Source organism: Rosa chinensis, chromosome 6 (assembly GCF_002994745.2).
Source record: "Rosa chinensis cultivar Old Blush chromosome 6, RchiOBHm-V2, whole genome shotgun sequence".
NCBI classification, from domain to species: domain Eukaryota; kingdom Viridiplantae; phylum Streptophyta; class Magnoliopsida; order Rosales; family Rosaceae; genus Rosa; species Rosa chinensis.
Window position 1 is genome coordinate 69,152,065 of NC_037093.1, and position 10,277 is coordinate 69,162,341.

General features: G+C 37.5%; 2 protein-coding genes across 9 annotated transcripts; both read left to right on the forward strand.

Moving 5' to 3' along the window:
* The first annotated feature begins 888 nt into the window (after positions 1-888).
* LOC112169049 lies at positions 889-6,696 on the forward strand. Of its 8 annotated transcripts, none has more exons than XM_024305991.2 (9): positions 889-1,208; positions 1,408-1,500; positions 2,198-2,397; positions 2,486-2,730; positions 3,115-3,193; positions 3,372-3,976; positions 4,788-4,858; positions 5,011-5,128; positions 5,801-6,118. In XM_024305991.2, exons 1-6 carry the CDS (start codon positions 1,188-1,190, stop codon positions 3,385-3,387), a joined length of 654 nt encoding a protein of 217 aa, XP_024161759.1. In that variant the 5' UTR covers positions 889-1,187; the 3' UTR covers positions 3,388-3,976; positions 4,788-4,858; positions 5,011-5,128; positions 5,801-6,118. The 8 variants fall into 8 exon arrangements, 6 of the variants coding, with proteins under 6 accessions (XP_024161759.1, XP_040363531.1, XP_024161756.1 ...); XR_005801048.1 differs by adding an exon at positions 1,901-1,997 and having other exon boundaries at positions 890-1,208; positions 1,383-1,500; positions 3,115-3,976; XR_005801049.1 differs by adding an exon at positions 1,901-1,997 and having other exon boundaries at positions 890-1,208; positions 1,414-1,500; positions 3,115-3,976.
* A 1,387-nt stretch (positions 6,697-8,083) lies between these two features.
* Positions 8,084-8,431, forward strand: LOC112171847 (uncharacterized protein DDB_G0284459-like). Its single transcript, XM_024308963.1, has one exon. The coding sequence runs from the start codon at positions 8,084-8,086 to the stop codon at positions 8,429-8,431; it is 348 nt and encodes a 115-aa protein (XP_024164731.1).
* The last annotated feature ends 1,846 nt before the right edge of the window (positions 8,432-10,277 follow it).

Here is a 10,277-nt window from a genome sequence, read left to right on the forward strand (position 1 = left end):
AGCAGGCACAGCAAGGCAACTCCATGCTTGGACGTTTCCATCCTGATGTCTTTTAATTAAATAAACAAAAATTAAAATGTGCTTTAATTTGTTGGTAGAGTCGGCAACATATGTTCTGTTGTGAGCTATGTTCACATTGTGTTTGTCGATGCGTGTCAATTTTTGTAAATCGAAGCTGCTTTACTGTGTTTACGTTTCAGTTCAGGTTTCGAAAAAAAAAAAACTCTGGTACGGTAATGGGGATGTGCATCATGAATTGAATTCTGTCATTCCCGGCCCATAATCAAGTAGTTGATCTTGATCAGTTATCTTGTCAACTCATCATTTGACTCATTGCATGCACATCAAAACTTTTCAGGTGGGAGCTAGGGTCACATTTTGATTCAGGGTTTTTGAATTCCAAACCTAATGACCACTGCAAGTCTGCAAAAAAGTACGTACTGTTTCCTAACAAATAGCTAGCTAGGGTGAAAATAAATGGTGGCAATTGCAATATACCAATTGAGTGCTTATCGGAAATGGTTGGATTTGCTTGCTTCTGTCAAGACCAGAAGACGCAAAAAGTGGAGGAAACAAAGTAGTTAATTAATATAATGACTTGAGGCAGTAGGAAACGTACACTATACTCACTAGTATTGAAATTCCGTAGCCGAAAGTTGTTGGCTTAGGTTGCATATTCTTCGGAGCCTTGGAGGGTTACAATGAGCTGAATTGTGCATGTCTCATAATTGGTGCTAGTTTCATATATATATATATATATTTATTTATTTATTTATATATTTATTTTAATCTAATAGAACTAATTTATTGGTGCTAGTTTCATATATATATATATATATATATATATATATATATTTATTTATTTTAATCTAATAGAACTAATTTATAAAGGAAATCATAAGAATAGAGGAATATATAAGATTGGGCTTTGTGATTAAGGTTCGGGTCTGGTGCCAGATCAGGCCCAAAGAAAGCCCAAAAGGAAAAGACTGAAGCTCCATTGAAAGCTGGAAGACCTCTCTCGCATGGCATCACTCTCCCATGCTTGATGCTTCCCTCTTCAAACTAACTCTATGTATCATGTATGTATTCTTTTTCTTTTCTCAGCTACTCTTTCTTTCTTTCTGGGTCTTTCAGTTTCCAAGAAAATTTCACTTGCGGAGTAGTATTTCCAGAGTTGGAGAATCATGAAGGGCCATGACCACAAGGTAAATTTTTTCTAATTGCTTTTACCTCACAAAAGTCTTTTCAACTTGTTTTTATGCTTTTCTGTTACAACTTCAGTTGGTGATTCCAATTTGCTTTGAATCTTCATGTTTTACTTTTTTTTATATAGAGTTAGAGGATTGAAGGAAACCTTATTTTACTTTTGTATGTCACAGAAATTTGATTGTGAATTTTGGGTAGCTGCAGACAGATTGGCAGCTGCAGCAGATGCTCCAATATGGACATAATACTTATGTAGCTTTCCATTCAAGATTTGGCTTCAAGAAATTGAAGGTATGTTGATTGCTTTCTCTAGTTACATATATCAAGATTTACATGATGTTTGATGTCCATGCTAGAAACATTCCCAGCAGTTAAGTAAGGCCATGGTGTTAGAATATTTGCATGCAGGTACAAATTATCTAAGATTTTGAAATGGTATGGAATTTAAATTGAATAACATAATTTGGGATTATGTGAGGTTGGGAAACACCCCCAACACACCACAACCACCCAAAAAAAAAAAAAAGGAAAATACTTCTAGAATAATTATGAAGGTATTTAGGATCAAGAGGCATCTAAGTCAGAAACATGTAGTATTATGTTACCTGAAAGGCTGAAACTGTTTATTCTTCCATAATCAACTTTAAAAACTACAAAGTTGCATGTAATGGCCTCTTCTCATAAAATTCAGAAACATTATCCTGCATGATGAGCTGGTGGCACATGTAATCTATACTCTTTCCTCCTTCCAAAAATACTGCAATGGTGGTTTGGGTTCAGGTCATCTGGTGAGTATACATCTTTGACTGTTAGTACTTTTGGTCAGCCGTTTTTGTTTTATCAAATCTTTGTCTGTTGTTTATAAAGAAAAAGTTTGCTGTTTTTGATGAATACTCAGCAGCCTCCTCTCTGTGCTTATTGAAAACATCATTTTACCTGAGGTCTTAGCTGTACTATTAGATGTTGTAACTTTTGGCTCTCTTAACAGTATCCCTTGTCAACATTACTTGTTTTCGACCCATCCCGTAATGCAATACCAGTTGCTTGGATCATTACATCTTCTCTCGGCAGTCAAGATATCCACAAGTGGATTGGGTTACTGGCTGAAAGAATTCGAACCAAGGATCCAAGATGGAGACTCGATGCCTTTTTTGTAGATGATCCTTCCGTTGAGATTTCTATAATAAGGTAATATTAGTAGACTTCCCTATGCAGTTGTCTCATAAAATATTGGTTTAAAATTGAAAGCTCACTGTGTTTCTTTCTCAATTGGCAGAGAGGCTTTTCAATGCCGGGTTTTATTATGCATCTGGCATGTTCGGCGTGCTTGGATAAGAAGCCTTTTAAAGACATGCAGAAACCTTGATGTGCAGCGAGAGATGTTTAAGTACTTAGGTTGGCTGTTGTATTGTACAAGAAGTGGGCCAAATGCTATGGATGCAGTTGAAGAGTTTCTGCAAGTATTTGTTGATCAATGTGCTTTTATGGATTACTTTAAGAGGCGATGGTTACCAAATATAGGTAGTTCCTCATTTATGCTTTGACCTTCTAATGCATCAAAGAATACATATTTTCTTTTAGCCAGGCTGGCATACCTGAATTCTGTCAAAGGACCAATGCCTTAACTTAACTTCATGAGACTGTTGACTTTTGTTTTTCAAATCTGTTTTTTGGGTGCCTTCACATTTTACATCACCTGTCCCAAGCCCAGTGGAAGGAGGGTTATGGTTGATGATATGTGAACTAGGTTGTTGCATGTTTTGTTAGAATCTGGTTACCGGTTGAACCTAGAACGTTCATGGATTTAGAAAGTAACCTGAAACCAACAAGCCACATAGGAACCGGCATTGTATTGTTATTTGAAACATTGGTATTAGCATTATGACATATGCTGTTGCTGTGCAGAGTTGTGGGTCAATGGTATAAGGTCTCTTCCTGTGGCCAGTCCAGAGCCGAATGCTGCAGTTGAGTCCTATCATTTAAGGTTGAAATCCAAGCTTTTCAATGAGCAATATTCTAGCTTCTGGTCAAGAGTTGACTGGTTAATCCACACACTTACAACTGAATTCCAATCATCCTATTGGTTGGACCAATATAGCGTAGAGACTGGGTGTTTTGAAAATCTGAGGGACAGGTCTTTCTTAACCAATTCTTGGTATCAGGCTTTGCAGATCCTAGATGTTGATGTCATAATTGATGAGCAAAATCTACAGTATGCAAAAGTCATCTCACAATCAGACAGAAGCGTGGCGTACACGATCTGGAACCCTGGTTCAGAATTCTCTTTGTGTGATTGCCCTTCGTCGATGCTGGGGAATCTCTGTAAGCATATCATCAAGGTGGCAATCTTGTGTAAAAGTCGGCAGGTTGCGAGACCTTTATTGGCTGCCCAAGTTTATAGCCAGGCTTTGCTTACCCTTCTACAAAATCCCCCAGATGATCCTGTAGTTCTTGATCATGCTTATTACATGCAACTCGCTTGCAACAGGACATCAAAGGCTTGGAAGATTTATCCAATAGTGGGTTGCTCCAGTCGTTACCTTCAGAGATTAACTCTCATGTAGCAGACAGTATAGTTTTCCCTCCTCTCCCTTGATTAGGCCATCCAAAGGAGATTCTTATATGCCCAGGCTTTCACTGAGGATGTTAAGCTAATGTGCGTTAATACTTGTACAGTCAGACTTCGCATGGCAAACTTCTAAATGCTTTGGCATTCAAGTCTCTCTCTCTCTCTCTCTCTCTCTATCTCAGCTGTGACACTGCGGAGGTATGTTTTTAATGCTTTCACCCTTATAATTGTGGAAGTTTTCATCATTGCCATTTACTTTTTTAGAAGGTCATTGAAAAGAACTTTTAAGTAAACTGTTTGGTTTTCGGCTGCGTTGGTTAACATGTAAGGTGTTCCATTAATGATTTCTTTTAAGAATGAGATTTTGAAAATTAGTTGCTACTAAATACTGAGTATAGTGGTTGGTTGAAAACTTGAAAGCAATGCACACGAATTTCTTTTGCTCTTGTTTTTGTTTTTGTCATTTACTGTTTTAGAATAAGGATTTTGAAAAGAACTTTTAAGTCAAACTTTTAAATCACAAGGGTAAATAGGAAAATTATAAAATAGATTTTATTAAGAAAATTGAAAAGAAATTATCTCACAACCTCCCATTTTTTCTCCCACTATTTTCTCTCTGCAATAACTACCCACTAAATCTATTTTCTTTTGCAGATAACTCTTTTTTTTTTACAATTAAAATTTTTCTTACACATGCAGAGCATGTGATTGCAGACTAGTATATTTTAATCTAATAGAACTATTTATAAAGGAAATCATAAGAATAGAGGAATATATAAGATTGGGCTTTGTGATTATGGTTCGGGTCTGGTGCCAGATCAGGCCCAAAGAAAGCCCAAAAGGAAAAGACTGAAACTCCATTGAAAGCTGGAAGACCTCTCTCGCATGGCATCACTCTCCCATGCTTGATGCTTCCCCCTTCAAACTAACTCTATGCATCATGTATGTATTCTTTTTCTTTTCTCAGCTACTCTTTCTTTCTTTCTTTCTTTCTTTCTGGGTCTTTCAGTTTCCAAGAAAATTTCACTTGCGGAGTAGTATTTCCAGAGTTGGAGAATCATGAAGGGCCATGACCACAAGGTAAATTTTTTCTAATTGCTTTTACCTCACAAAAGTCTTTTCAACTTGTTTTTATGCTTTTCTGTTACAACTTCAGTTGGTGATTCCAATTTGCTTTGAATCTTCATGTTTTACTTTTGTAGGAAACCTTATTTTACTTTTGTATGTCACAGAAATTTGATTGAGAATTTTGGGTAGCTGCAGACAGATTGGCAGCTGCAGCAGATGCTCCAATATGGACATAATAGTTATGTAGCTTTCCATTCAAGATTTGGCTTCAAGAAATTGAAGGTATATTGATTGCTTTTTCTAGTTACAGTTATCAAGATTTACATGATGTTTGATGTCCATGCTAGAAACATTCCCAGCAGTTAAGTAAGGCCATGGTTTTAGAATATTTGCATGCAGGTACAAATTATCTAAGATTTTGAAATGGTATGGAATTTAAATTGAATAACATAATTTGGGATTATGTGAGGTTGGGAAACACCACACCACCACCACCCAAAAAAAAAAAAGGAAAATACTTTTAGAATAATTATTATTTAGGATCGAGAGCCATCTAAGAAACATGTTGTATTATGTTACCTGAAACTGTTTGTTCTTCCATAATCAACTTTAAAAACTACAAAGTTGCATGTAATGGCCTCTTCTCATAAAATTCAGAAACATTATCCTGCATGATGAGCTGGTGGCACATGTAATCTATACTCTTTCCTCCTTCCAAAAATACTGCAATGGTTGTTTGGGTTCAGGTCATCTGATGACTATACATCTTTGACTGTCAGTACTTTTGGTCAGCCGTTTTTGTTTTATCAAATCTTTGTCTGTTGTTTACAAAGAAAAAGTTTGCTGTTTTTGATGAATACTCAGCAGCCTCTTCTCTGTGCTTATTGAAAACATCATTTTACATGAGATCTTAGCTGTACTATTAGATGTTGTAACTTTTGGCTCTCTTAACAGTATCCCTTGTCGACATTACTTGTTTTCGACCCATCCCGTAATGCAATACCAGTTGCTTGGATCATTACATCTTCTCTCGGCAGTCAAGATATCCACAAGTGGATTGGGTTACTGGCTGAAAGAATTCGAAGCAAGGATCCAAGATGGAGACTTGATGCCTTTTTTGTAGATGATCCTTCCATTGAGATTTCTATAATAAGGTAATATTATTAGATTTCCCTATGCAGTTGAGATGTTACATCACTGTCTTCCTTCAACGATAGCGGACTTTGATCATGCTCTTGGTGATGGTATAAATAAAATAAGGGTGGAAAACAAGCAGTGGAGTGGAGAGTGTTGCCAATTTTGCAGCGTTTCCTTCCATTATCTGAACGTCGGTGGAAATGGAAAGAAGCATTGACGATATTATTTGGTTAAATTCTTAAATTGGGATTTGGGACTTTACTAGCTATCTTTATGTGTCTGGGCTGTGATCCAAAAATGCACGTAAGATTGAGATTTTGGCAACGTTGTCAAAAAATGGGACACATTGGCAACTGGCAATTTACTTTCTTTCCAAGAATACCTCTGGTCCAATAAGTCCAAAGGTGACTTCATAGGAAATCTGGTGATTGCTAATCTGTCCCAAATCACCAAGAAAATAAGCAATCTTTGAGAAGATGGGAGAAAATTAAAACCTGCGTTTTGTACTGGGTGTAATCAAACTTCAAATGCAGATGCCAGATGATTGAGAGGGTTCGGCGAGTGTGAATAAAATTACGAGGCAATGCAAAGTGAGGTGAGGCATTGTATGTTATATAAATGATTTGATGATTATACTAACTACGCGTGAATCTCTGGCTCTGGACAATTTAACAATTTGTATGGTTCGAGGCGATGAACACTTCAACCAGCGATTTAAGGCAACTTTCACACTTCAACCACCTAATAATTTCTTGTAGGTAAACCCATCTACTCTCTCAAGTGTCTAATTATCTGTTATCCAAAAATGAGATCAGAATTGCAACGTTGTCAATTTCCTAAAATGGGACATCGGCAATTTACTTTCCTTCCAAGAATACCTTTGGACTAGGCCCAGGCTGTGTCCATTTGATCCATAGGAGAAGTCACAGGAAATTTATAATATTCGGTACATAGACATGTGAATCATATTCAAATAGGAATTTGATTTATAATGTCAAATGTGAATCCTATCTTCTAATACGACCGTTCTCTATCACACTCTAAAATTTAAGATCAAATTTTATCTATCCGATATTAATTGTTAATAGGAACATTATAAATGACGTGGATCATTTTGTTTATAATTTATATATGTTCGATGGTTAATTACTAGTGACATGAGTTTCACTTTTCATGAAGGAGAGGTTAGTAGTTTGGTTATTGTAACTGGGAAAATTCTTATTGTACCAACAGTACAAGTAAATCGACACAAAATATATTTGATGTTATTCAACCGTTTATTTCTGTTTGTGAAAGTGCGCATCGGTGCATTAAATACTGTCTCAAAATTGTATGTCAACAACAAGGAAGAGGAAGTGGTAGAAGAAAAAGAAGAGGAAGTGGTAGAAGAAGAGGAAGAGTAGAAGAAAAATATGACAAATGTTATTATAAATCGACCAAACCTAACATAAGTTGGCTGTAACGTACCTAGCAAAGGTGTAACATTTGAACTAATTGAACTAAACTCAAAAGTAATTTTTCTAATATAATTGCCAATGAGTCATGATTACGTATTTGTGACACTTGAAAAAGACGTCTCAAATCACTAGTAATTATATATATATAATTTTTTTTTTGAATAAAATGTTAATTACATTTAATCTAACCGACTTTAGTTTTTAGTTAAAATTTACCAAGACTACCAACACGACATAATTCTACGTAGCATGTGAAAACATGCTCATCTCAAACAACACAAATCTTACTAATTAACTTTAATATAACCACCTTGAGTTCTTAATTGTACGTTATTACACCATTTTTCCTCAACCAACCCAATTTAATAAATGGTATAAAAAAATAAAAATAAAAACACACACAGAACAGAATAAATTAAGAGATCAAAGAATAAAGTAAATGCAATTCCCGAAAGTGGCAATTACTAATTAAACACACAGTTTCAAAAACGGAAAAAAAGAGCGGGAGCCACCCTCTTTTAATTAAGTCTCCACTTCTCTTCTTCATCTCTCACTCTCTCTCTTCCGCTGAAGTAGCTTCTCGATCTTCTGCATCTCTCTCTCTCACTCTCTCTCCATCTCTCGATCCCCTCACCCTCCCTCCATGGAAGTTCAAAGTCAGGTCCCCCCCGCCTCCGCCGGCTCCCAAGCCTCCTGCATTGTCCCCGTCTCGGCCGATGTCTCCCCCTCCACCATTGTCCCCGCCGCCTCCGCCGATGTCCCGGCTGCCTCCGCCGTTGTCTCCGCTGCCTTCCCCGATGTCCCCGCTGCCTCCGCCGCTGTCTCCCCCTCTAGCTTCTATTCTGCACCTCTCTCTCTCTCTTCATCTCTCGAGCTCATCCTCACCTCTCTCATCGATCGATCCCCCCACCTGCACCGTCAAGCTCAGGTCCCCCCGCCTCCGCCGTCGTCTCCGCTGCCTCCGCCGATGTCCCGGCTGCCTCCACCGTAGTCCCAGCTGCCTCAGCGAGGTAAATTTCATGACTTTCATCATGTAGTCTACTTTAAAATAGACGGGCGATTATACTGACAGTATATGGTATATGGTACGAGTATATGCTATGAGTATTTGAATCTAGTATTGGGTCCAGGTTTTGGTATAGATAATTGAATCTAGTATTGGGTCCAGGTATTGGTATAGATAATTGGGTACGGTATTGGTATGAGTATTTGAATCTAGTATTGGGACATTGGGTCCAGGTATTGGTATAGATAATTGAATCTAGTATTGGTATACTGACAGTATATGGTATATGGTATGAGTATATGGTATGAGTATTTGAATCTAGTATTGGGTCCAGGTATTGGTATAGATAATTGGGTACGGTATGGATCTGGTATGGGTATTGTGTATTTGATACACTTTTCTCGTACTAGTCCGAGAACAAAAAAGTTGTTCTTAGTATGGCTAAGATGTTTAGAATTTTGGCAGCGGAATTTTGGGATCTAACTGACCCATTTTTTGTATACATTAAAGATTCTGGTGAGGTTAGCTTACTGGTGTGTGCGGCGGATGTATCAGAATTGCAGTTCAGTGTACCATTGATTTGCAATAATTTGAATGGAAGAAAATTTTGCTGCTATTTGTGTGCCTGTTTTTATTTTGCATGCTTTGTGTTTGTTTGAGTGTTTTGATGCAACTTGAATTTATGATGCCATGTTTGATCCTGTTTTCATTAAATTGTTCAGTTTGGTTAGATGCTGTATTAGTATTAGCTGTAGGTAGTGTATGATTGATGATGAAAAGAAGGAGACGAAGAGCATGTTGAAACCGGCATCGGTGAGTGGAAGGACTGAGTTTGTGGTGTTGATGAAGGATGATGAGCCCAGGGATAGAAACTGGGAAGTGCAATTCGAGAGTTAATTATGAATGATGACATGGTTTGGAATTGTGATGTGTGGTAGTGATCAAGTGATATTTGATTCACTCTGTTGTTTTGTCTTTTGCATGTTTTTTTTTTTTTTTTTGAGTGTCTTTTGCATGTTGGACAGTTGGACTTGATCATTACAAGCCTATATACTATTCCTTGATCACTACATTTCGACAATTGTGAGATATTGGTTCACAATATTCATATTTTGAGTATCTTGATTATTTTTAACTATATTAATTATTTTTATATTCTTATTTATATGTTACAAAATAAAACTAAAATTAAAAATACAAAACCGCCTAGAACCTATTTCTTTATATATTATTGAGTTTAAATCTTAACCTTTGTGTTTGACTTGACTGTAGGGTAAAGGGCAAACTTTTAAGATTTTGTTACCTAATATAAATTCATTTTGTTTTGTTTGTGATCGCAGTCGTCATTCATTCTTGGGCGAGGGGCTCGCAGTGATTAGCTTGGTGGTCACTACGGCTTTGCAGTTTTTTGCAAAGCCAACTGACGCTCTATTCTCTCGTTCGACACAGTTCGAGAAGTGTGTCTGCACCGGCACTGATGAGAGCCTGAGTTGTGATGACTGCATTCCCATACCGTTCATCATCTTTGGAGGGATGGTGGCCGCTGCCTTTACTATAGGCCTGCTTCTCATTTTCCGGACGATCCGAGGTACTCCTAACTGTCGTTGGCTGTCAGTTCTTCTTTTATTGTTCGTATCCCTTTTCGGTTGGTCAGTATACACGACCACGCCTTGGCCGTTTCGGCCATTGGTGATATGGACGGACGTTGGGGTGTGCGCTACTGTTTCATTCTTCATGACTTTTTGCTGGTACTGGAGGGCCATATGGACCTGGTTGGTTTCTTTAGTGATCAGAGATCCTCCCACCTATTCTCCCACCCATCCTGTATGAG

What these genes read in the sequence shown, in the direction of transcription:
- LOC112169049 (XM_040507597.1), top strand. Translation starts at nt 1,188, where the DNA reads ATGAAGGGCCATGACCACAAG. An exon ending in TGAAGGGCCATGACCACAAG is followed by an intron (nt 1,209 to 1,407) that starts GTAAATTTTTTC and finishes AATTTTGGGTAG; the next exon opens with CTGCAGACAGATTGGCAGCT. An exon ending in TTGGCTTCAAGAAATTGAAG is followed by an intron (nt 1,501 to 2,197) that starts GTATGTTGATTG and finishes CTCTCTTAACAG; the next exon opens with TATCCCTTGTCAACATTACT.
- LOC112171847 (XM_024308963.1), top strand. Translation starts at nt 8,084, where the DNA reads ATGGAAGTTCAAAGTCAGGTCCCCCCCGCCTCCGCCGGCTCCCAAGCC.